The sequence below is a fragment of the Haliotis asinina genome, chromosome 3 (assembly GCF_037392515.1).
Source record: "Haliotis asinina isolate JCU_RB_2024 chromosome 3, JCU_Hal_asi_v2, whole genome shotgun sequence".
In the NCBI taxonomy this organism is placed as follows: domain Eukaryota; kingdom Metazoa; phylum Mollusca; class Gastropoda; order Lepetellida; family Haliotidae; genus Haliotis; species Haliotis asinina.
In genome coordinates, this window is record NC_090282.1 from 3,643,303 (window position 1) to 3,669,444 (window position 26,142).

Here is a 26,142-nt window from a genome sequence, read left to right on the forward strand (position 1 = left end):
ACAATCACAACATCTCACAAGTATATAACTAAACTATGTATACCGCTAAGTAGCTGCGCTGACACTGAGTGAGTTCGCTAATCACGTCAGCACTTGGGGCTAGGGGTAGCAAATCAGTTCGCTATAGCCGTTAATTCGCTACTCATGAGTTCGTTATTTGCATATGATTTTAATGATATTATGAAGGACTGCACCAGCAGACATTTGAATTCTCTATGTATGTGTTTATCACATGTTTAGTTGGTTCCTCAAGGAAAAGCGAAAGTTTTCCTTTCAATATTTGTTTGAAGTTCAGCAAATATATAACACAAGGATGGAATGAAATGAAAACTTTTGAGGTCTTTGTTTTTCTTCAGTACCTGTCTGCTTTCATATCTATTTCCCACTTACAAACAATTTAGGAAATGAAAATCTATTCACTGATATAAAACCAAAATACTTGCTTAATTTAGAACAAGAGTACTTTGAGTTGTGCACTGTTGTAAGTCCAGTCCCATCCCCTCAAATACATCTTGAAATGGGATTGCAATGTAATGTAAACCTTAGAAAGAAAAAGTTTCTTTTTGTACAAAATGCAATGGCAATAAAAGTGTGAGTAAATGTATGGATTTCGTTTCCCAATGGTAGATATCAATGCTTATGGTGATCACTGGATTGTCTGGTCTAGACTCGATTATATACAGACCACAGCCATATAGCTGGTATATTGCTGAATGTGGTGTGAAAGTCAATCACTTACTCACTGAGTCCTGTGTGTGTTGTTTAGTATAACCTACCATGCCCTACCATGTCTTACCATTTTCTACCATGTTCTACCATGTTCTACCATGTTCTACCATGTCCTAACCTGTCCTAACATGTTCTACCATGTTTTTGGTGCTATATGTGTTGTGTACAGAATGACCTCAAGCAGCTGCGGAACGAGAAGGCTCAGACAGACAACCACAACAGGGAGCTGGAAATGGTGAGTCACGGTTACACTGACATGTCCTGACTTTTACTGTAACTGTTAGTTTCTGTGTTTCACTTTGTGTGGACACAGGTACTACGGAAGGAATAATGACCTGACCAGTGCTTGTCCTTGCCGCTTCCCTCCATGTTTCCCCCATACCTTCATCAGGCACAGTGTCCTCGGAGCTGCCTTGTTCTGATAGCATTCACAAAAATGCAGCTTAGAAAATCAGACGTCATTAGTCTACCATTTAGAAAGAATGGTTCAATGTAATAGTTTGGGGCTGTTATGGGATATTTTCACCACTCAGGCGGAAAAAGAAAGAAATGCTAACCCAAATCCTAACCCGAACCTAACCCTAACCCTAAATCTAAAACCCTAAAACTCAAACCTAACCCCGAGTATTAGAGGAAAGGATTTTTGGTAAACATGGTAAAATAGTCATAAAATATGCTGGTGAGCATATCCTGTAATCACATTAGGAGTTTTTTTTAATCCTTCATCTTAAAAAAAACCCCTTGCTGTCAAAGATGAAGTTGTTGTTTCAAAATGCGTGCTAACATTGTGGCAGTTGACAAGCACGATCGATTCCATGTTGTAACAGAAACTTCAGCGAGCGAATGAGGAGATCCGGAGGACGTCCACTATCCAGCAGGAGGAGATGGTGACGTGGAAGCTGACATGTGAACGACTTACAAATGCCATGGCAAGGAAAGAGTCAGAGCTACAGAGTCTGACAGACAAGTGTCATGATACTGAGTCGATTGTAAGTTGGACAGCACGTGACTAGAGTATTCTAGTTGGGATCAACATGATATGTGGCCGGTCACTGCTTCAAAACCTGCACAAGGACATGAAGTTCATTCACAACTTTTATATCTTCAGGTCATCAGCATCCTGATAACAAATTATAGTGTAGCAGTTGCATAAATTGTGTTGGAAGGTCAAGGGTCAAGCTCATGGATATAGACCGAAATTTTCCAAAACAATTTAGATGACACTTTTTCTGCTGTTGGTGTTGCAGGTAACATTATACATGGTACATTAGGATGGTGCCAACATTTGGAAACACTAAGGCTTGCTTACCTCTCCACAAGTAACAAACTCTGTTGTGTATATCTTTACAACTTCTTCCCTGTAAGTGCTATGTGGTGCAAAGGTCAAGGCAAGCTTTAATGTTATTATCACACTTTGTTTGAAGCATATTTCCTAAACTATTCATGATAGCAGAACCAAACTAGATGCACTTGTCAACCATGATCCTTTATGTGCCTTATGGGGTTTAGTTTTAGCTGTTTCCATAGAAATATGACTTAGACTGTGCCTATGAGAATTTCATGTTGTCTAGAGTCGATCTCACGTACATGACTTCATCAAACTAGGTACACTAGCAAGCATCATCCATAGATGCTACTTGATGGTAAGACCCAGATATGAATAATTCTTTCTGCGTTTTCATGGCAACAAGTTTGACTTAGACTGAAACTGATGGTAGCGCTCATTTACACCAACTTTGAAACTGTTCAATATTTCATCAGCAAACTTGGCACATAGATAGACCTTGGTGTGCACTGATGCCAATTGGTAGTTTGTGTTGCCATGGCAACAAGCTTGACTTTGACTGAACTAGGAGATAGTGCTCTTTCCTGGAGCAGAACTTTAAAATCTTTCAATAGTCTCCTCCCACTTTGTAATATTGTCAGAGACTTCGTTGACAAATATCATTGTATCCAATTTCTATAGACTGATGTTCATGCTGGTGACCACTAGATCACCATCTGGTGCAGACTCTAATATTTACAGACGGCTGGAATATGCTGAGTGTGACAAAAAAAGAAACTCGCTCACGCATTGCTATAAATACATCAAAACATTTAATACAGTTGTAAGTAACTGACATTCATAAAGAGTATTTTCCCATTGCGCTGGATATTGGTGACTTTATCTTCTTGAATTGTTTTCTTACAGGTGAGAAGATTACAGGAAGAACTAAAGATAATCCGAGAGCAGTATGAATCATTGGAAGACCAAAGAGATGACACTGAGAGGTGGGTACAGGTGAGACTGACAGGTGTGTGCAGGTGATACTGACTGGGGGTTACAGGTAATTCTGACAGGTGGCTACAGGTGGTAGTGTCAGGTGGGTATAGCAGATACTGACAGGTGGATACAGATGATACTGCCAGGTAGGTACAGGTGATACTGCCAGGTGGTTACAGATGAAACTGACAGGTGGGTACAGGTAACTCTGACAGGTGGGTACAGGTAGTAGTGTCAGGTGGGTATAGCAGATACTGCCAGGTGGATACAGGTGATACTAACAGGTGGGTACAGGTGATACTAACAGGTGGGTACAGGTGATACTGCCAGGTGGTTACAGGTGATACTGACAGGTGGGTACAGGTAACTCTGACAGGTGGATACAGGTAGTGTCAGAGGGGTGTAGCAGATACTGACAGGTGGATACAGGTGATACTGCCAGGTGGGTACAGGTGATACTGCCAGGTGGTTACAGATGATACTGACAGGTGGGTACAAGTAACTCTGACAGGTGGATACAGGTAGTAGTGTCAGGTGGGTATAGCAGATACTGCCAGGTGGATACAGGTGATACTGCCAGGTGGGTACAGGTGATACTGCCAGGTGGTTACAGATGATACTGACAGGTGGGTACAGGTAACTCTGACAGGTGGGTACAGGTAGTAGTGTCAGGTGGGTATAGCAGATACTGCCAGGTGGATACAGGTGATACTGCCAGTTGGGTACGGGTGATACTGATAGTAAGGTACAGGTGGGTACAGGTAACTCTGACAGGTGGATACAGGTGGTAGTGTCAGGTGGGTATAGCAGATATTGCCAGGTGGATACAGGTGATACTGCCAAGTGGTTACAGGTGATACTGATAGTAAGGTACAGAACATAATGAAATGATTCAGATAAGTGACAGTGCTTAGTGTTTTCATGCCAATTTGATGTTTTTGTCTTGTAAGGCTACGATCTGAAAACCGCCGTATGCACCAGGAGAAGGCTGAGAATGAGCAGATGATCAAACTCCTTGAAACGCAGAAGGAAGTCCTCACAAAGAGTGTGAGTATGTGACAGTCAGCATGTGAGTGAATTCACCTAAGAGTTTGGGTTAGGTTGCATGAATATACACTCGGGAATATTTTGGGGGTAGGTTCTCAGGTATTCCTTAGACATTTACCTATCTGAAGTGGTCTGCATGCTGTTACACTAAGGTCCTTGATGATTCATTTATATCCTGAGTTGCATTGTTTGCTTTGTGGTGCTATGAAAAAATCATTCACTGTTTGTTTTTGTCTCACAGACTGAGAGCAGTCTGAACAAGTTGCATGACGTGGACCATCTCAGTGGCAAGGTGGAGCAGTTCCGGGCAGAGAATGAGCTTCTCAGGTAGTCTTGAGTCTATCGTTCAGACTTAGAAACTGTCTGTGGTGCAGACAACTATTGTGTCTTGTTTCAAGGGAACCAGCACATCTGTTTCCTTGCACACTGTTTCCAAGGTTACCAAGACTCATAGATACTGTTCCTAAGGTGCAGCTAATATGATGGGATAGGGGATAGCAATGTATGACCTGGTGAATCTTCAAAACCTGGTAGTGTGGATCTCTGCTTGTGCTATCAACAACTGGCTTGCCTGTCTAGACATAAGTATTACTAACTGCCATTGCATATTTCTGAGAAATGAATTATTGTGCCTTAGTTGTTTGATTCTTAAAAGTGACTGTGTTTATTGACTGGATGTACTCAGTGACCGTTGATGTTTGTAGGGCCCGCATCACAGAGCTGGAGAAGGTTCGGGACAACCTCATCAAGCAGAAGGAGGATGTTCTTGTAGGTGGTCTTGTTTGTTTCTTGTATAAAATATCTCAGAATAAATGAGCAAATATGACTAAATAGTCAGAAAAATTTACCCTACTGACAGAACTACTTTCAGATTATACGTTGATATACCATTATTGTGAACTGACTGAGGATACATGAGTCAACATTACTGTTCTTTGACCTTGGACTAGAGGACTAGAGACACATGAGACCATTATATGATATGATCTAGGATGTTATGTGTACAGGCCAACAGTGAGTTGATCTACAAGAAGCCTGGCCTGAGTGATCTAGAACACAAGACTGAAGAACTGAGGGCAGCTAACAAACAACTACGCGAGATCAACGATGTCATGTCAGACAAACTGGAGGTTGTGGAGCAGGTATGGAAACAACAGCCTTTTTCAAGTATATGGCAAATATCATACAGTTACATATCTATTTTCAGATATAATTCTCTGAAAATATAATTCTTTTTTATTATTATTATTATTTTTTTTATTATTTTCTCAGGAAAATGCTAAACTGAAACAGGCAATTGGTGGTCAGTCAGGTGCCAGTGAGGAAAGGTATGTAGGAAGCTGACAGCTGCTACTTATGTCATCTGTCTCTTGTATTGTTCAAAGCAGTGGTAAGTGAAGCTCTATTAAATTTTTGTCATGCTATACTTTCCATATTCAGATCCCAGAGCTAACTTGGCAGTTGGAGTGAATTGGGTGGATGTACTCTCAGGATGGAATGCTGTCAGTATTATCTGCTATTTTAGTTCATGCTCAAAATGTTCTGTTTGCAGACTGCAGAGAGAAAACAGAAAGCTCAGTGAAGATTACTCCAACCTGAGAAAGGATTATGAGAGTCTGGAGTCTCGACATCAGAGAATGATCATTAACTATGGCCACGAGGAGACGCTGGAAAAAGGTAGGCTGGCTGGTCTTGATAGGACGCTGTGACCTCAGTTCGTGGGATATATTTGCTTGGCCTCAGTCTCTGTAGGTGTGTTATGATGTCATGTCATGTATGTTCCTTTACTCTGTCTTGGTAGAGGACCCGTGAAGGTCCCGGGGTAGAATAGGCCTTCAGCAACCCATGCTTGCTATAAAAGGCGACTCAGCTTGTAGTAAGAGGCGACTAACGAGATCAGGTGGTCAGGCTCGCTGACTTGGTTGACACATGTCATCAGTTCCCACTTGCGCAGATCGATGCTCATGTTGTTGATCACTGGATTGTCTGGTCCAGACTCGATTATTTACAGACCGCTGCCATATAGCTGTAATATTGCTGAGTGCGGTGTAAAACTAAACTCACTCACTCACTCACTGTCTTGGTAGAGACTTGTGAAGGTCCGGGATAGAACAGGCCTTCAGCAATCCATGCTTACCATAAAAGGTGAATTTGCTTGTCGTAAGAGATGGCTAACAGGATTGGGTGGTCCGGCTCGCTGACTTGGTTGGCACATGTCATCGGTTCCCGGTTGTGCAGATTGATTCTCATGCTGTTGATCACTGGATTGTCTGGTCACATGCCTCGATGGGAAATGGAACCATTGAATCATGAATGCTCCACCCTGTCTTGGTAGAAGAGTCATGTACCTTAATGGGAAAAGACACCTACTCTATCTTGGTAGAATAGTCACTATGGGCTTGTCTTGATAGTAGACAGCACCTTTGTGTCATGAATGTTGCACTACCCTGTCATGGTGAAAGCGTCACTCTAGGCTTGTCTCTATAGGAATGGTCACAGAGTTATGACACCTGTGAATCGGATGTGTTCATTTGTCCATGGCACTACTGCAATGAAGAGTGGCATCACTTTGCTATCCCAGTTAAACTCCAGTGAAACCCAGATGCTGGCTTTCCCAAAATGGAAAATATATACAACCTGTACCATTTTGTTCATTCCTTCTTCAGTGAGCATGATGTAAATGAAATTCAGGAACACTCACTCATACAGTTTAGTAAGAACATCAGATGTGGGTCATTTATTCACTAATTCATTGTTGCTCAGTGTATGAGAAAAGGAACCAAGATCCTCTGTGACCTGGTACAGAAAAAAACAGGACGTTATGAACATGTTATTCCAGACTGCTGATCACGATCCTTGTCTTTCTACTTATCTGCCCAGACAAGCAGGACATGGTAAAGCTCCGCAAGGAGAGAGACGCCCTCCAGAAACAGGTGCAACTCCTAAATGGTCAGCTGGTGCTGGTTGAGGGCAGCAAGAAGCGGCTGGAGGACACAGTCACACAGCTACAGGAGACCATCTCCAGACTCAAGGCCAAGATCACAGAGGAGCCCACAGGGTAGGGATCATGTACTGTAACAGTCCCATATGGTAAAGGCCATGTACTGTAACAAGCCCACATGGTAAGGATCATGTACTGTAACAAGCCCACATGGTAAGGATCATGTACTGCAACAAGCCACCAGGGTAGGGCCTAGGATCATGTTCTGTAACAAGCCCACAGGGTAGGGATCATGTACTGTAACAGTCGCACATGGCAAGAATCATGTACTGTTACAGTCCCACAGGGTAAGGATCATGTACTGTAACAGTCCCACATGGTAAGGATCATGTACTGTAACAGTCCCACATGGTAAGGATCATGTACTGTAACAGGTCTATAGCATAAGGATCATGTACTATATCAGGTTCACAGGGTAAAGAATTTGTACTGTAACAGAGGCCAATGGCATTATCATATGCTGTTCCAGTTTGAACATCCAGATGTACTCCTTGTTCACAGATCTGACCTAGGAGTTCAGAAGCTGGAAGATGAAGTGAAGTCTCTCAAAGATAAATTGTCAAAGTCAGAAGCTGCCAAGCAAAAGCAGGATCAGGCTGTGAAAAACTTGAAAGATGTATGTATATATCATGTACCATTGGGCTCAAGTCAGTGTAAAAACAGCGTGTTATAGATTATGTTGTCATCATTGTTGAGTGTAGTCACACAACCTCAGTCCGGGGTAGTAGGCATGTAGTCTTACTTCCTTAAGTTCTTGTGTAGCCACTTCTGTAATTATAAGCTTGCAGACAGTCATGTTGTCTCATGTGGTTAGACCTTTGATGAAAAAACAGTGACATATATGAATAACTTTTAGAGTAGTTATTCAAAAATCAGTTTTCATGTTGGGCAATCAAATAATGACATCTTTCTTGTCAGTGGGCTGCTAGGTAGTTTCCTATTATGGTTTCACACTGCGAATATACTTGGATTTCATTTCATACCTGCTCATAATGTAGCTGTGTATTTTCTCAATAATAATAAAGTAGAGCTATCGTTCTTTGAAATTTATCACTTTTCCATACATAGTCAAGTAAACATTAACATCAAACATTGTGTCATAAAATCAGGGCAACTTGAAAATTAGTCAGGACAAGTTACTTTCTTGCCACAGTTACTCTCAAAGGAATTTTTGAACCCCTGCAGTGAGAAAGTTAGTTTTAAATATGCCATAGTCCATAATTGCAGAGAGAACATAGTGGTTTTTGGAAGGATGGAGCAGTCTGAATTGTAGTGGACACAAAGGTTCAGCATGAAACTCACCTCAAGCTGTGTAGTCTGCCATTTTGTAGAGCTGAAATGGATAGAATTGTCATTGAAATGCTGGCGCATTATCAGAAATGAGCGGACCAATGTAAATTGATAATTCCCAAAAAATGATTGATGACGGGCAGTTATCAAGTGCATTGTTCAGTCATGCGGTGTGTAGGTCAGCTTTTGTGTTCAATCATCTTCGACTTGTTTGAACTTGACGATATTTCTGACTCTCATTTGTCGCATCTTTCTTGCCAGTGCCAACCATAACAAATGTACCACAAAATACAACAAAAAGCAATGAAAACATGGACTGGAACTCCAGGAACTCTAAGGTTGTTGAGCACCTGAAAATGGCATCTGGTAGTAATTGGGCATATAGGGCCAAGGTCAAATGTCATCAATGTCCATAGTGACCTCACCTGTTAGGTTCTATAATGCTTCCATATTTATAAAACATGTGTCAGTTATCGCTGTTATTTGTTGTTGGTGGTTGATGTTCCCAAACTGATGCCATTTTTATTTTTATTGTATCAAATATCCTATCCTGTTCAGGTAATGGTATTGTTCAGGTCATTATCACTTGTAGAAACCCTCAGTATGTTTAACTGCACTCCTTTGTCGGGCAGTAAGTGAAAGATCTCTGGCTTCTGCAAATGAAAATTAGTGTGAGCCCTTCTAGTAGTTACCTGTATTAGTCATCCTCCTTTATTACCTTCCCTGTTCTCTGCTTCTCACACTGCTGACATGTCTTTGTGTCATACCAGAGCCGTGGGTCACAAACTGATCCTTGTGCTACAAGTATTTATGTTCTTCCGTCTGTTTTCGTGGTGTGATCACTCTGTGAACATGGGCCTCTCTGTCCCTCATGACCTGCTAGTATGTAGTGAAGTGGTAGCTTCTCCACTGTGACCCTCCAGACTCACCACTACCCCATCTGACTTACATGCTTGTACGTAGTGACAGAGTAGTTTCTGTTTTGTCTCATTAGGAGCTGGAGGAAGAGAGGACCAAGAAACCTTCACAGATACGGGTTTGCACTTTGCCTTTTTTGTTCATCTTTGTTTTGTAATTTTTTGTTGGTTACGATTACTTCAAGGTAAATGGGATTTGAAGTGAGGTGATGAGTGGGGTGTGAGGTATGTTGATCAGGGTAGGGTAATGCTTCTAGGGTGAGGTATGTTGGTTAGGGTACGTGATGAGTGGAGGGTGAGGTGTGCTGATCAGGTTGGAGTCATCCCTGGAGGTTGAGCTATGTTGATCAGGGTAGGGTGATGAGTAGAGGGTGAGGTATGTTGATCAGGATGGGATGATGAAAGGAGGGTGAGGTATGAGAATCAGGATGGGGTAATCAGTGAGGGGTGAGGTATGTGAATCTGGGCGGGGTGATGAGTGAAGGGTGAGGTATGTTGATCAGGTTGGGGTGATGAGTAGAGTGTGAGGTATGTTGATGAGGTTGAGGTGATTGGTTGAGGTGATGAGTGGAAGGTGAGGTATCTTAATCAGGGCGGGGTGGTGAGTGGAGAATGAGGTATGTTGATCAGGGTGATGTGATGCCTAGAGGGTGAGGCTTGTTGATCAGGGTGGGGTGATAAGTGGAGGGTGAGATATGTTGATCAGGGTAGTGTGATTGGTGGAGGGTGAGGTATGTTATTCAGGCCTGGTGATGAGTGAAGGGTGAGGTATGTGAATCAGGGTGGGGTGATGAGTGGGGGGTGAGGTATGTGAATCAGGATGGGGTAATTAGTGAAGGGTGAGGTATGTGAATCTGGGTGGGGTGACAAGTGGAGCGTGAGATATGTTGATCAGGTTAGAGTGGTAAACGAAAAGGATGGAAGGTGGATATTGATTGTAGCGACTGGCACAATGATGAAGGGATAATGATGTTGACTTCATAACAAAGGGAATACAGTTCTTTTCAGTTTTATCATAAAGAGTTGAGCATATCAAATGTAACTATCACCTATTTTTTTCTTAATTTGCTCAGCTATTCATATCCATTTGGTTGTAATATTTTCTTTCCTTACTTTTCTTTCTTATCAGTTTGCGTGTGCACATGCCTATTTATGGTCATTTGCATCCCTTGTTGAGTGTCTGAAATGAGGTCCTCTCCTTCCAGCAGTGTCTGGAGGGGTCAGTGATTATTGTGTTTTATTCTAGCTGTTGAATATTGTTGAGGGAGTTGTTGATTACTGTGTTGTTGCACTTTCTTGTTGCTGCAGGAGTCGCTGGAAGATGTTGGGGAAGAGCTGCATCAGATGAGAGGGGAGCTTCACAAGCTGATGGAGGAGATTGAGAGGAAGGACCGACAGATCTGGTCTCTGGAGAATGAGCTCAGGAAGACAAAGGAGGAACTAGATCTCAAGTAGGTAGTGGTCACTGGACACAGACAGTGGTCTAGGACATCTTGCACATGACTTCCATAACCGCAGCATTGCTATCTTCTGGTGCAAGTGGTTAATGGATGCACCTCTGGGACAACTAAATGCTCAGCATCTATATGAATAGAAAATCTTTCACAGGGAGCAGTTAAATTCTTGTCTGGGTGATTTTTGAAACTTTGGATTCAGTTATGAAAATGGCACATAAACTCACACCATAACTATACAATATCTTTCACACTCTTTCAGGGATCCAGTCTTTACTGCTCCAACATGACCTTTCAGGGATCTCAACCTTAAGTTCCATCCCTATTTCAAGGATGTGTACTTTAAGTTCTGTCTCTGTTTCAAGGATCTTTATTTAATCTGTCACTCTCTGTCCCGGCAGTTTGTATGTTAACTCCCACTCTGTTTCAGGGATCATGGAATCGGTGACCTTCGCAAACTAGTGGAGGACTTGGAGAAACAGATTGAAAGTCTGAAACGGAACAAGGGCAACCTGAATGATGAGTAGGTGTTACAGTGACAATGCTCCTTTCTCAGAATTATGATCAAATTGAGTAATTCTGTTCTTGGAATGGTATTTGGTGTACTTCTGTTGTATCACTGCTTTTTCATTGAGAATCATTCTTAATAAGCACATTGCCAGATATAAATTATAAGAATTTCATTTGAAGCTTAATATTGATTTGTATTTGTGTGTTTTTCGCTAAATTATCACTCAGCAAATTCTGGCGACACAACTGTTTGCAGATAATGTAGATAATAACATTTTTACTTCCTAGTTTCAAGTTATCCTTTTGTTGGAAACATAACTTTATTTTTAAGTATGAATTGGATTACAAAGATATTACATGTGACTGATAAGGTTTGTTTGTTCTCAGATTGGACTCAGGTAACACAGTCCGGCTGACTCGTGGAAGCAAACTGCCAAAGCCTGCATCTAACACTGCACCAAGTACAGTTGCTTTGCGTCACCATATTACTAACAGCTCTGAAGGATTAAGATGGATTGAGGAGGGTCCGGGTGGTTTGAGAAGAGTCAGGGTTGATTGAGGAGGGTCAGGGTGGGTTGAGGAGGTTCAGGGTGGATTGAGGAGCACCTTCAAGATGGTTAAGAAGGTTTTGAGAAAGTCGTTGAAAATGGTGGTTGAGAATAGTTTGAAGGAGTCAGGAATGTTTGTAGTGGATTTGAGAGAGTCTGATATAATTGTGAAGGGTTTGAGAGAGTCAGAAATAGTTGTGAAGGGTTTGAAAGAGTCAGAAATAGCTGTGAAGGGTTTGAGAGAGTAAGGAATGGTTGAGAAGATATATACAAATATAGTTACCGTAGAATGGACTTTGAATGATCTGGCAAATAAATAGATAGCATGTGTTTCAGTTTAATAAGAACTTTGTTAACCTTTCATCTTCGAAGGTGGGATATTTTTATGGATGGCAACTTCTTCCTTCTGTTATGGTGCAACATCTTTAAACTGTTGTCGGACAAAGAATGTCTTGTAGGGATGGTTGAGGAGAGATAAATGACAGGAGAGGGTGGATAGACTGCCAGTTTTGTTTCTCTAGGGATGGTTGGATTCAAGATATCGGTATTATTCATCAGAGTGAGTTTTGTAAACTCTGGTTTAGATATTTTTGAACTGGATTCTGGTTATGATGATGTCCAAAATGTTCCATCATAGCAGAAAAAATAGTTTCTCATTCATAAAATTATCTTGACTTACTGTCACTTATTAAATACCTGTGAAACAGATCACAGCTATCCTCATGTACGTGAAATGCTGCTTGAATCTATTTTCAACGTGAATGTCTGCTAGATACAAGGCCAGAATGTAGTTACCTGACACTTGATGAGAAGCTGCCCTCATTTCCCATTCTCTGATTCCTTTGGACGTGGATGAAGGGAGATTATTCAGCCAAGAAAGGGCTTGATTGTTGAGATAGTTACTAACAATTGAAGTCTGCACATAAAGTGTGTTTACTCTAACAAATAACTTCAGTATTTGCTGTGCAGTGTGTTCATGAGTATTTTAGATTTGTAGTGTTATTTTGCTTGTTTGTAACATTTTGTTGCTGCACATTTGTAGCTCCTGGACTGATCTGATAAGCCATGTGAGAATCTGTCACTGTTTTGTCGGGATACCCCCACTAGTAGTTTATATCTTACACTTCTACTCAGGACATGACTTCATAGTTGTCACCTCATTTTGTGTGCAAGTGTGTAGAGGAATTTAAGTGTATTAGAGGCATTGAAATTTGTCTTTCAATTTAGTTGCCAAGATGCTAATATGCTTCCATGGCTTTGTTAAGTGAAGTGAGTGCGTTTGTAAGCCTTTAGCACTGTTGAGTACATATCCAGGGTCGCTGTATTTCCTGGGTTGAAACAAGATGGACATGCCTGTAAACAAAGAACGTACACCCTTTATATATTGTTTGTGAGTGTGCCTTAAGGCTGGGGTGGCATTGTAGGAGAGCATAATATTGTTGTTGATTTTAATCACTCATTTACGTTTTCATTCTGGCCAATAACATCATACTAAATGAAACTAAAGAATGTTTAAGAATTTATATTTTGTATGCGTGAGACCCAGTTGCAAGTAAATATCTACTAAGCCTTTGTTGCACATTGATGAATGAGGATTGTATGTTGTTATTTGTCCCTTGCGGCTTATGTAGTATTTTTCTCAGTTAAAGTTCTCAGTCATTGTTCCTAATGTCAATCAAGGGTTTATCTGATCCAGTCTTGTAGTAGGAATATTGCTGAATACAGTTTCAACAGTTATCCTCAATGGAAGCACTGCTATGTTGACTTGTGTCTGGTTTCAGGATCACTGAAGGAGGAGCTGCAGGATGCCTTGAAGAAGAAGGTGAGATGTGCTGTGTCTGCTGATACGAGCAGCCAGTGTGTGTAAACAAAATATTTCAGGTTACAAAACCCAGTATTTTCTGAAAAGATGGTGTGACAATCATTGGAACCTTCTGGGTCTGTGTTTTTATGACCTGGGGCTTGTCACTCCACATGGGCACAATAAGTGAACACCATTTCTGGTGTCCCCAACTGTGATATTGCTGGAATATTGCAAAAAGTGAAAAAGACCAGTGGTTACACACAGCTGCCATTTATGACCAGTAAGTCAACTAGTCATTTGGTTTCAGTGAGAAAAGAAGCCCACGAGCTCTCAGTCTGATGACTGCTGAGATTATGTTGCACATATGGTACTGTTTCTTGCTGAACAAAGTGTCTGTGTCTGCTCCTCACATTGTCTTAGTGCCAGTGTTTGATGCTCACAATATTCGTGTTTGGTCAGGCGCCTCTGATGTCCATGAGTTATTAATGGCCTCAGTTCATCAGCTTGTAAACACACGAATGTGTCACCACTACAACAGTTTTCTGTGAGGTCATTTACCGGGTACCGGGGAGTGAAGGAGCATGTACACGACCATGTAGTAGAGACTGTACCTTCTTTGAGTGGCATTGTACAGAGACAGTACCGCTTGTGAACTGACCAAACGTTTAGCTCTCATGAACTTCAATCAATTTTTCAGGAAAGTTCAGTTCCTAAAGTGATTCAAACAGATCCTCTGCTCAGTAAGAAGTTCTTGGAGGCCAAACCAGCGCCCCCTAGTGAGCAAGGTAAACTCAACCCTGCGACAGGATTGTATGGTGCCCAGTTCTTTTTCAGTAAGTAATGTTGTTGGTTGTGTCCGGTTGCTGGCTGCCGTGTTGGCTAGTTTGTGTTAGAGGGAGGGGAGCACTGTTCTGTTCTCTCACCTGTGTTTGTAAGTATCACTGGGTAGGTCACTATTATTTGGATCTGCTTTCTGTAGATAATAATCACATCATTCATCTGAAAAGAATTCTCATGCAGGATAGTATTGTCACACATTTCTTTCACAGTGTATTGTAATAGTGAAAACAAATTTTGTTAAGTTTTCCTTTCTTCCTTAATGATGTTCTGTTGCGGTTAAGGCCAATTAATCTTGCCACTCTCATAATGCTGGCCTTGAACATGAATGGCTAAGAACCTATAAACATCTGTATGTTGTAAGACAAAATATTATTGATGTCAACTGTATACACAACATTTCTGGGTTTATACGTGCCAGGTGACACGACAAGAGAGCAAGGTAAAGCCCAGAAATGATGTGTATACAATAATGAAGAAGTTGACATCCACAGTATTATGCCTTATACTTAATACCAACTTCTATATACCACCCAAGGACCTCATCTGTATGTTAAGTGTCATTCATCTGTCTTCATCTATCTGCTTCTATATCTACATCTATACAAATATGTAAATATACATCTGCCATAAGATGCATTCACATACTTAGTGTCTTTCAGGTAAAAGTTTGGTCTCATGTTCTGAGGTATGCTTTCTGCTGACCTACACACATTAGCATTGTGGTTGGTCATTAGTCTTCTCATTCCCATCATGTCAGTTTGATTCTGGTAGTTGTAATGTTGTAGTAGTTATGGGCTATGAGCAAGTAATTACGAGGTCTGTTGTAATTCCTGTATTTGAACACAGGCTTACAATACTGATTGTGGTGAGATAATTTGTGTCTCTTTGAGGTCTGAGCTTTAAGTAGGTCCTTAATCCTCTTCACTGACATGTGCTTACAACAACAGTTATGTTGAGAATGTTTAGTGGAATGGAGCCTTGGACTGTATAGGGCCAGCGCAATGTGAAGACAGTCCACAGTCACTGCTATGTCAGGTCGTTGTAGGCGGAGCAGTGCCATTAGGACGGACGGACAGACGTCTATTGTGTATCAAGAATTAGCACTTTTGCATGACCGTTGATTCTAACATGCACAGTTTCTTTGACAATTCCAGTTATTCTAATGAGCACACCACCATGCATTATGTGAGTGAGGGTTGGATCTTTTTACGTCGATTTTCTTGCTTTGGTTTTGTTGTTAGATTTTGGTTGGAGGCTTTTTAAAAAATTTTGGTATTCATGTACAACTTGAAGTCATTAGAATATTGTTTCTTGAAATGATTGTAAATGTCTTCTTAATATTCTGGATAAGAATACTATTCATATGAAATTGTGTTTGTCATATTAAATTTATGTTCATATAACTTAATGATATGCAATTGTGATATTTTAACTTGGCTGAAAGTTTCAAAATGTGTCTTAAACGATCAAAATCATTCGAAATATACCGCACTTGATACAAATACTGAGTTACCGCTAACATTGCTTTTTAATTCAAAGATGGATGGTTATTAGGCTAAATGAACAAAGTGGAATGTTTCTCGGGCATCGGCACATCACTTTTATTTGTGCACGTAACAATTTTTATTGCCGTTTTAAAAAAATAATTTTGACTTTGCTGCGTCCCCATCATCCATTTATCTACTATAAGAATGAGTGTCTGTAAGAGTGAGCATGACTGAATCTACAACTCATTAACATGTGCTAAACTGTCCAAGCTGTATTTCTCAACACAAAAAAATATAAAACTCTGTTCCTGCCTTGTCACTTTTCTTTTATCAAAAAGTTAAAAGAAAGGTTCTACCACTCTTGTCACTTTTGAAAAGAATGTTCCCAAGAAACATTTGATATGTTTTATGCAGCCTTACCATTTATGATTCAGTTTTAAACTAAATATGAGTTTTGGATATAGTCCAGATAGCGTTAAGCCAAGGTTTCCTTCAATAATTCCGTTGTACTGTTACAGAGCCTGAGAAACCTGCAACTGATGGTTCCGGCCGACTGCAGAGCTTGATTTCAAAGTACAGAAGTCACAGCGATGCCACAACCGAGGAGCCTGAGAAAAAAGTAAAACCATTTTCTTTCACAAGTGGACGATTAGGGCTCAAGGGAAAGGGAGTCACACTCACAACCCCCAAAGTCCCCGATAGTAAAACACCTTCATCATCAGAACAGCCTGGTTTCACCAAACCGACGGTAGGACGGTCAGGATCCAAAGGACCACCTCCACCAACGCTCCCCAAACCCAAGGTGAGACAGGAGGTGGAGGCTGGAGCATTGCGACCACATGGTGGAGCGGAGCCAGGAGCCAGTGGTGGAGCCGATGCAGGGGGTGTACAGAGTGGCCTACAGGACACGCAGGAACAGAAGGATATTAATGCTCTTATTCAGAAGTGAGTATGTGCTGCTAATGACAAATATTTAAGTCTTCACCCACTTCCTGACATTGAACATCCAGTAAAGCATATTAACACTGTAAATACTGAAAGGTTATTGCTGGTAACTGAATGTTGCTAAGCTTTAACTTTGTCATGGTTTGATTTTGTTTCTTACACAGATGTATTCAGCCCAGCATGGAATGAGTCATATATGGGATAGCCATTGTTGACATACAGTAATTAGGCAGATACATTGTTTTGTTGACTAGTAAACAATTCCCATATATCCATACTGAATTTGTCCAATTTGTTGATCTACTTCTGTGTCCAGTGCTCACTAACCTTGTTGTTGAGCACAGTGCCCAAAGCAGTCTTATTGCTACCACTATAAGCCTGTGTTAATGTGTTAGTGCTAACACAGCTTTGTGCAGTGGTGTCTAGGTCTTAACATCTTCCTGTATACAACACCCTACACAGATACACTTCCAGTATATCTCTAGAGTGTGAAACACCACCTTCCAGTATATCCCTAGTGTGAAACCCCATCTTCCAGTATATCCCATCTTCCAGTATATCCCTAGTGTGAAACCCCACCTTCCAGTATATCCCTAGAGGGTGAAACCCCACCTTCCAGTATATCCCTAGAGGGTGAAACCCCACCTTCCAGTATATCCCTAGAGGGTGAAACCACACCTTCCAGTATATCTCTAGAGTGTGAAACACCACCTTCCAGTATATCCCTAGAGTGTGAAACCCCCACCTTCCAGTATATCCCTAGAGGGTGAAACCACACCTTCCAGTATATCTCTAGAGTGTGAAACCACACCTTCCGGTATACCCCTAGAGAGAGAAACCGCACCTTCCGGTATATCCCTAGAGTGTGAAACCCCATCTTCCAGTATATCCCTAGAGTGTGAAACCCCACCTTCCAGTATATCCCTAGTGTGAAACCCCATCTTCCAGTATATCCCTAGAATGTGAAACCCCATCTTCCAGTATATCCCTAGAGTGAGAAACCCCACCTTCCAGTATATCCCTAGTGTGAAACCCCATCTTCCAGTATATCCCTAGAATGTGAAACCCCATCTTCCAGTATATCCCTAGAGTGAGAAACCCCACCTTCCAGTATATCCCTAGTGTGAAACCCCACCTTCCAGTATATCCCTAGAGTGAGAAACCCCACCTTCCAGTATATCCCTAGAATGTGAAACCCCATCTTCCAGTATATCCCTAGAGCATGAAATCCCACCTTCCAGTATATCCCTAGAGTGAGAAACCCCATCTTCCAGTATATCCCTAGAGCGTGAAATCCCACCTTCCAGTATATCCCTAGAGTGAGAAACCCCACCTTCCAGTATATCCCTAGAGTGTGAAACCCCACCTTCCAGTATATCCCTAGTGTGAAACCCCACCTTCAAGTATATCCCTAGAGTGAGAAACCCCATCTTCCAGTATATCCCTAGAGCGTGAAATCCCACCTTCCAGTATCTCCCTAGAGTGAGAAACCCCACCTTCAAGTATATCCCTAGTGTGAAACCCCACCTTCCAGTATATCCCTAGAGTGAGAAACCACATCTTCTACTACACCCCTAGAATGTGAAACCCCATCTTCCGGTATATCCCTAGAATGTGAAATCCCACCTTCCAGTATATCCCTACAGTCTGAAACCCCACCATACAGTACACTCCTAGAATGTGAAACCCCACCTTCCAGTATATCCCTAGAGTGTGAAATCCCACCTTCCAGTATATCCCTAGAGTGTGAAATCCCACCTTCCAGTACACTCCTAGAATGTGAACCCCACCCGCCAGTATACTCCTAGAGTGTGTATCCCTAGTGTGAAACCCCATCTTCCAGTATATCCCTAGATCGTGAAATTCCACCTTCCAGTATATCCCTAGAGTGAGAAACCCCACCTTCCAGTATACCCCTAGAGTGTAAAACGCCATCATTCCGTACACCCCTAGAGGGTGAAACCCCACCTTCCAGTATACCCCTAGCGTGTGAACCTCACCCACTCAAGACCACATTGAAGGTGATGTTTTGCACTGATGGAGTCAAGGGGAGGTTCAATCCCCCACCTTTGTAATTTCTTGGATCTGCCTATGTGATAAGTGGTTGACAATTAGATCAATGTCCAAAAACTTGTTTTTATTGCCCATTTATAATAGAAGCATCTTATTTATATGGCCCAGGATAAGTTAAATCCCTTCCTATTTACATGGCCCAGGATAAGTTAAATCCCCAAGGATAATGGAAACCTGTTCTGTTTACACAACCCTATGATAATGAATAGAATCTCCAGCCTGTGCACACAGTCAGCTAACAATCACAGTACACTGTTCTCTGTATGCTTTGTGTGTTGCACCAACTCTGCACACTGTACTTCCTCCTGCAGCTCTGTACTAAAGCTCCTCTTCTCTGTGTGTGTATAGCTGTAGGGTGTGAGTAGAAACAGAGGACATGACAGTGTCAGGAGCTGTAGACTAATACACATTTGCTGGGGACATCTTCAGGACATACAGACACGAGTACCCTTATGTATGGGAAACATGTCCTATCTGCTTCTAGGTATTGGCTGTGACAAATTCAAACAATGCATCTATGGGCCTTCACTTTTTGGTGCTCATTAACGGTCAAGGTCTTGTAATTGAAGCAGTGTTGCAAACATTGACATTGTCTTGATGATAGAATATCATTAACTGATGACCTGTGAAAATACAGGTAAAGATTGATCTTCAGCAACCCATGTATGTCATAAGAGTTGACTACCGTGATCGATTAGTCAGGCTTTCTTTGTGACTTGGCTCATGCATTTCATTGTGTGCAAATGTGTTGGTGTCTGTCCCTCATTGATGTCATCACTGCATTGTCTGACCCAGACAGCTGTTTTATTGCGGGATATTTGTGCTTTGTGCTGCGCTTAACATTGAATAAACAAAAGCAAACATCAGCTGGTATATCATAATTAAAATTACAGCATACAGTAAAAGTTTTTTGAAGGAGCTGAATGAAACTTGAGACTAAGTTTTGGGCTGAACCCTGTTCCTGTTTACAGCAGTGACTGAGAAGTCATTCCTGGAAGAGTATTTCAACTAATACCTGGTCATCGTGGTTCTCTTCATCTGCAACTAACTAAAATATCATAGCATATACTTTGCATGGTGGCCTTTTCTGTTTCTGAATCATCCTCCGAGCCCTCAGCTCTTGCATGCTCCTCCTTCATACTGTGTTCTGTTGTGTTGCATGGAGCTTTCCTCTGCCACACAGAATTTCACCATGAATTTCAGTGAACACTCCTTTCTGACCTTGGAGACCATGTATTGATCACTCCCCATCTATGGCACATACCAGGACATCTGTTTGCGTGTACCTACTTACCATCATTTTTACATTGAGCTTGTCACAATTGATTTCCAGTTTGTTTTGGATTTTTTGTGGGTGTGCTAGTGGATGAGGGTTCTAATTGGGTGATCATTTGATATTAGGGATGAGAATAGACAGTGGTAAGTCTGTGACAGTACTTGGTTAGAATTGTCCAAAGCAACCTGTGCTAGTTGACTGATTCATCATGTGTTCAGGCTCGGTGAGATGGCTCCTTGTGCTTCGAATGCATGGACTGTTGCTAATAGTATCAGTGTTTGGAGTATATGCTCCGGGCACAATTTCCTCTTAGGTCTCTGAAATATTGCTGAGTGTTGCAACACTCAACTTACTTCTGCATTTATTTTTCTCCTTGAGTAAATATTTTTTCAAACTGAACCAACACTTTTCCACTTTGAAACTATAATTCTGACTTACTTTTCCGTATGATATGAATGATTTAGTGTAGGCTTGAGGTGGCAGGGTTGAGGGTAATGTTACATAACGAATGAAGTCATGCACTTTTTCAATAATTCATGTCAATCATTCTTTTACACAATGGCAGATGGTGAATCATATTTTTTTTATACATGTTGTTTCACAGTTGTTATCGGTCACATGTTTTGTATGTGCTTGGCATGCATTGTGACCTCCAGGAAAAATTTCTGCAAGAACGTCGAGGTAAGAGAAAATTGACCTCTGACATGTACATATCTTTCCTTTCTCTATATTATTCACCCCTGGTTATCTCCCCTTGTCAATGCAAAGTGAAACAAATGTGGTTTGTTGAATCAGCATATGCTTCAGTGTTTACAAGACAGTGAAACCCACTCTACTGGACAGAAGAAAGTATACAGGGAAAGTAGCATTGTACATTGTACAAGGAAATGTATGGTTGTTTTTAATGTGTCCAAAGAATACAGCCCACTGTAGTTATTTTGTGTAGATGGACATAAGATGTGGTGTTTAAATTCCTTACCGGCTGGGGGTCTGTTTTTCTGTGATAATGAACCTTGGTTTTACTATGATCCCTGTGTTTTATGAGCGAAGACACTCCTTGTCTGTTCATGCGTCATCAAAGGCTCCATTACTAAGTCTGCATGCTATGATGTAACACATTCTTGTACAAAGAGGTTTCACATCCTGACTGTATTGTTTGGAAAAAAAAGTTTTATTGTTTTTAAGAGTGATTTTCTAGCAAATTCAAGCTGCAATTGTTTTCTTAATATCAGGAGGGGATTTTTGCAGAAATTCTGTGTGAATCCAAGCTTAAACAGAAGAATGTATCAGAGAATAATAAAGCCTGTTTAAAGACATGGGGAGGTAGAATCCCATGTTGTATGTTCTTTGCATGTTGCTATTTAAGCTGGTTTAATCCCAACTAGCTTCACTTCATTACACATATATTCATCAGCATTAATAGAGGGAAATATTGTTTGTGTTTGCGTGATAACATGCTACTTTTGTTTGTCTTAATTGCTAATTAATTGAATTATTGCAGACCATCACGCAATCACATCATTTATCTCTTCGGATTACAATTTCAGAGATTTATTTTTCTGATATTTATATATAATTCTATTATAACATAGATGTGCTAATATCCCTAGATGGTGTGTATCAGACTGTATCGCTGATCATGTTATTCATAAAGTACCCATACATTGAAACAGACATCACTTTATTCCATTTTTGTTTTTTGATATGATAGATAATTAATACTCTAAAACCTTTTCCTTTTTTGGTAATAAAGCCAATATTATTTTTATGAAGAATCCATGACACTGTCAGTTCATCGTAGACTTTTTCTCATCAAGACTTGGAGTCATATGTCAAGGTAAAGTTGCAGATTTACATATTTCTTCTGGTTATTGTGATATTTTGTCTGCCTTTGTTGGATTTTGGGATAGTCATCACCTTGGGTGTGTGACCTTTGTTATCAGTACATCTGGCTCTGTAGAACTGGGTTTATATTTGTAAGTATTAGTTTGGTTAAGTTGAGTTTTTTTCGGTTGCACTCAGTATTATGGTAGATCACTACCTTCAAAGTTTCCAGGATGAACCAACCTTATAATTTTGTCTGTGTTAGTTGTTGGGCATCAGGAGCACATGCCAAGGCATATTCCTGGAGACATTTATTGTCTGCTGTTTGGGTTAGGATATGGTTTTACCATGGTATTATGATTGAAATATTTAGTCAGTTCAGGGATGCATGGTTGTCCTATTGTGTTGTGCTGATCATCTACTCGGGTGGCGGTGGGGAAGGGGGAATGTGATGTGAGGTCCAGTACTGTGGACCTTTTCCAGTATTTGCTGATCATGAATTCAGTCAAAGATTCTGACTGTGTTTCTTGTTTGTTACCAAGTGTAAAACATGTCTCTCATCTGTACATGACCATTATGCAGAGGTTGCATGCCTCTGTCTCTGTTCTACTGGTACCTGTACATTCAAGACCTGTGCTTTCTTGGATGGTTTACAACATTTTTCTTCAGTTCCACATTATATAGACCCAACCCCGAGTTGTGAGTTGAACTTGCAGTACTGATGAACATCTTCACGAGATAGTATTTAGCTCACATGATAATGACATTTTACAGTTAATTCATCACACATGTTACTCCTTATCCCCTTGATAACAAACAGGACATGGGGATACTAAAAATGTACCCTGAATGTGGCATAAACTTGGCTCACACCCATTTATGGGTAGACACCAATTGTTGTCCTTTTCCCCGAGCATCCCATAGCAGTTTATCACCATATCAGTGTATTGTTGCTGATAGTTGAAGGTAACATCATCCTTTGTTTGTGATGCCATGGACAATAGACTGAATGAGTTGGTATGTTCAGATCAGATCAAGAATCCCACATTTCCTCAGATGTGAAACAGGGAATTAGAAGACAGAGCAGTCTACTCACAAATGTGTGTTTTATCTGTCCATCATGAAGAAAAGTTGTCAGTCAAAGAAGTCAGGAAGAAGTGTTGTTGAAAGACAAAGTAAATTCACTTATTACTCTCAAATCTTCAGTATGGATTATCATCCACCAGTCATGAGGCCAATACCAAGTTGCAGCACTGTAGTGCCTTCCCTTAGCCTGGTCTGTAGTACTGTGTGTTGTAGGTAGACCTGTAGCCCTGGCAGCTACACCAGTATTGACCTTTAATGCTTCCTCTCCATTCCTTCCTGCACAACAATGCCAAGATGCCAGATCTGGAATATGTATGTATCCAACAGTGCAGATGTTTCCTGAAGGTATCCACATACTAGTCACAGATTTTAAAATGTTTGTCAGAGGCAGGGTGGTATAAGGAAGTATGGAGAGAAAAGAAACAACAGCATTGGCATGTTTCAAATTGTTCCCATTAGAGCAGAGAAGGAATGGAGTGATAAGGAAGGACAGATTCTGCTGAATTCTGTATTCATTGTCATACAGCAGGGGAAGCTTTCAGTAGTAAGTAGAGCTACTGCTTCTGAGGTGTGATGACTAGATGATAGTGGTGTAGTAGATTCCTCTGCTGGTGCTTGTTCCAACTGCTGCAACATTCACTCATAGAACATTCAGGATTTGAAGCAATACCAGGTTACTTCTGACAGTAGTTGTTGAAGACTGTCCAAGCAACAATCACCTTGGTTTGTTCATCACAAGCACCTGCTATTGCCCTAGAAGGAATACATAGATGTGTGTATGCCCTATGTGGCATAAATATCTGATGATGTGTCCTCATCGCAAGCACCTGCAACTGCCCCTGAATGAGATTATGGGCCGGATTGCACAAGTGATCTTAGTGTTGTACGTGTAAGAAATAGTATAATTGTTACAATGGTTGTAGAGACAAGACTGGGCTCTGCAGTCTTCAAGACAAGCACCTGCAACTGCCCCTGAATGAGATTATGGGCCGGGTTGCACAAGTGATCTTAGTGTTGCAAGTGTAAGAAATAGTATAATTGTTACAATGGTTGTAGAGACAAGACTGGGCTCTGCAGTCTTCAAGACAAGCACCTGCTCCTGGATCCAGTGTAGATTGATATTAGTCTAGTGGAAATCTTCACATTTGTTTATATAAAATATATATTAACAGGTACTTCACAATAGAATTGCTATTTTTTTACTATTCTTTCCATGTCCTTTGCAAATTAAATCATTACTGAAAAATGTAATCTTATATATTTAGGGAACCAATAACTACTTAAGGTTGGTGCTGATCATGATTGTTGGCTTGTCAGCACCTCATCTTGCTGATGAAATTCAAGGAATGTAAAACGTTTCAGAACTTCGTCCATGAAAGCTCCAACAAAACATTGATATGCCCTTTATTTAACTGATGTTCTGTAAGCTTGTGGAAACTATGTGTGCCTGGTTAGGTAATTGAAGACTACCAGTGAAGATTTCCACAATTAGTATACAGATTGTGTTTCTTCCACTCACTGTTGCGCTGGACTCACACAGTTTGTTCTCACTTGTGTATTGTCATTCATGTATGTGTTTTTGTAAAGGTTTGCAGAAGTCGGGTCGTTGCCGTGGTGATTGAAACATCCAAGATTTAAGGTGTGCGTGGTGCCTTGGTGAGACTTTAACCCCGTTTTTAGTTAACAATTGTTCATGTTGTCTATTAACATTGGTTATGAGTTTCACCCGTTTGATGACGTTTTTGGCATGGGTGTCTTCCTTTAACTTGTTCATTTGTGACTAAGTTAAAGTTTGAATATTAAAGTTTACAATTGACAATGTGTTTTTGTTTTGTTAGAAATGTTGTTTCATCGTGGTGTCTTTTTTAAAATTATGATTGTGATCTTGTTTTGATTGTGTGTATGTGAAGTATTTATCAATTAGAGAATGACATTAATTTGTTATTAAATTTCAGTTTTTAATCGTCCAAGCTTCAGTATTATAGTAAAATGTGAATATAAGTGTTGAACACCAGTTACATTTAAAAATGCTGCCATTTTTGTGTATATGTATATATTATGTAAGTGGTGTAAATTTATATCAAAGCTATGGTGATGCTGGATGTACTGCTGCCTTGTAGAGTAGTGGTGCTTTACAGAAGGATGGTGTGTGTACCTTCTGTCATGTCGTCAGCAGTCTTCAGTAAAGTGACATCACTATCTTGGTTTGAATCCATCTTCCAATTCTGTACAATTGTCTCCTCCCAGGATTCAGACCTGTCACAGATTTACCAACACAAACTTCATATATGCAAACAGAATGATTAAGATGAAACCTTCAGATGGTGAAGACAAAAGGTTTGTAATATTCACATTCTGTTGCATATAGAACCAGGTTGACAAACCGGGTTGACATACTGTGCAAATCAGTGGATTTAGATGCATATCAATCGAACTCAGACCCTGTTAGGGGCCCCCAAACCCCCAACTGATATTCATTTGAAATTACTTTCACCTGTTGCCATCCCCATGTATACAAAATCACAAGTCAGTATCCAAACTGTTCCAAGGGAGCATCACACAAATATGGATAATGCAGTTTGCTGTATGATATGGTTGTTGTATATCATACTCCAGTAACCCAAACATGATGTATCTGGTGATATTTAAGGTTGTATGTTGTCACACCCCACGTGTGTGGGAAAGACATGTTCTTATGAGATCATCAACTGGATTGTCTGCTCCAGACTTGATTGGTAATAGACGGCCATCATATGACTGAAATATTGATGGAATGAGAGGGAAACAACACAGAAACAAACATCAAGTCAACATTCCATCTTAAAGATTGTGGTGACGTGCTGCTTGGAGGCTACAAGTCACCAGTTGACTTCTACATGGTGTAGGTCATGCTGAGCAGATATCTCATAGCAATTTGCCCAGAATGCAGAAAGCGTTTTGCTGTGATGAGTTTTTCTTTGCTTCTATTGATTGGTCTGCAGTTAACATTTAAAAAACTTTTTTTGAATAAGTATGAGCTGAAATTGAAGGACGGAACACATGTGCTTT

The 26,142-nt window shown here is 40.7% G+C and overlaps 1 protein-coding gene across 2 annotated transcripts in view; it reads left to right on the top strand.

Moving 5' to 3' along the window:
- Positions 1–26,142, top strand: part of LOC137277321 (myosin-9-like) — a 74,652-nt gene that overhangs the window by 40,703 nt on the left and 7,807 nt on the right. For both annotated transcript variants that reach the window (XM_067809004.1, XM_067809003.1), the window contains exons 14-31: positions 899–964; positions 1,557–1,718; positions 2,921–3,000; positions 3,943–4,039; positions 4,281–4,366; positions 4,744–4,807; positions 5,047–5,181; positions 5,312–5,367; positions 5,592–5,716; positions 6,920–7,097; positions 7,542–7,656; positions 9,325–9,366; positions 10,556–10,698; positions 11,132–11,224; positions 11,599–11,672; positions 13,541–13,581; positions 14,261–14,348; positions 16,409–16,835. In XM_067809004.1, the coding sequence (XP_067665105.1) occupies positions 899–964; positions 1,557–1,718; positions 2,921–3,000; positions 3,943–4,039; positions 4,281–4,366; positions 4,744–4,807; positions 5,047–5,181; positions 5,312–5,367; positions 5,592–5,716; positions 6,920–7,097; positions 7,542–7,656; positions 9,325–9,366; positions 10,556–10,698; positions 11,132–11,224; positions 11,599–11,672; positions 13,541–13,581; positions 14,261–14,348; positions 16,409–16,835 (2,072 nt within the window). The remainder of the gene's footprint in view (positions 1–898; positions 965–1,556; positions 1,719–2,920; positions 3,001–3,942; positions 4,040–4,280; positions 4,367–4,743; positions 4,808–5,046; positions 5,182–5,311; positions 5,368–5,591; positions 5,717–6,919; positions 7,098–7,541; positions 7,657–9,324; positions 9,367–10,555; positions 10,699–11,131; positions 11,225–11,598; positions 11,673–13,540; positions 13,582–14,260; positions 14,349–16,408; positions 16,836–26,142) is intronic.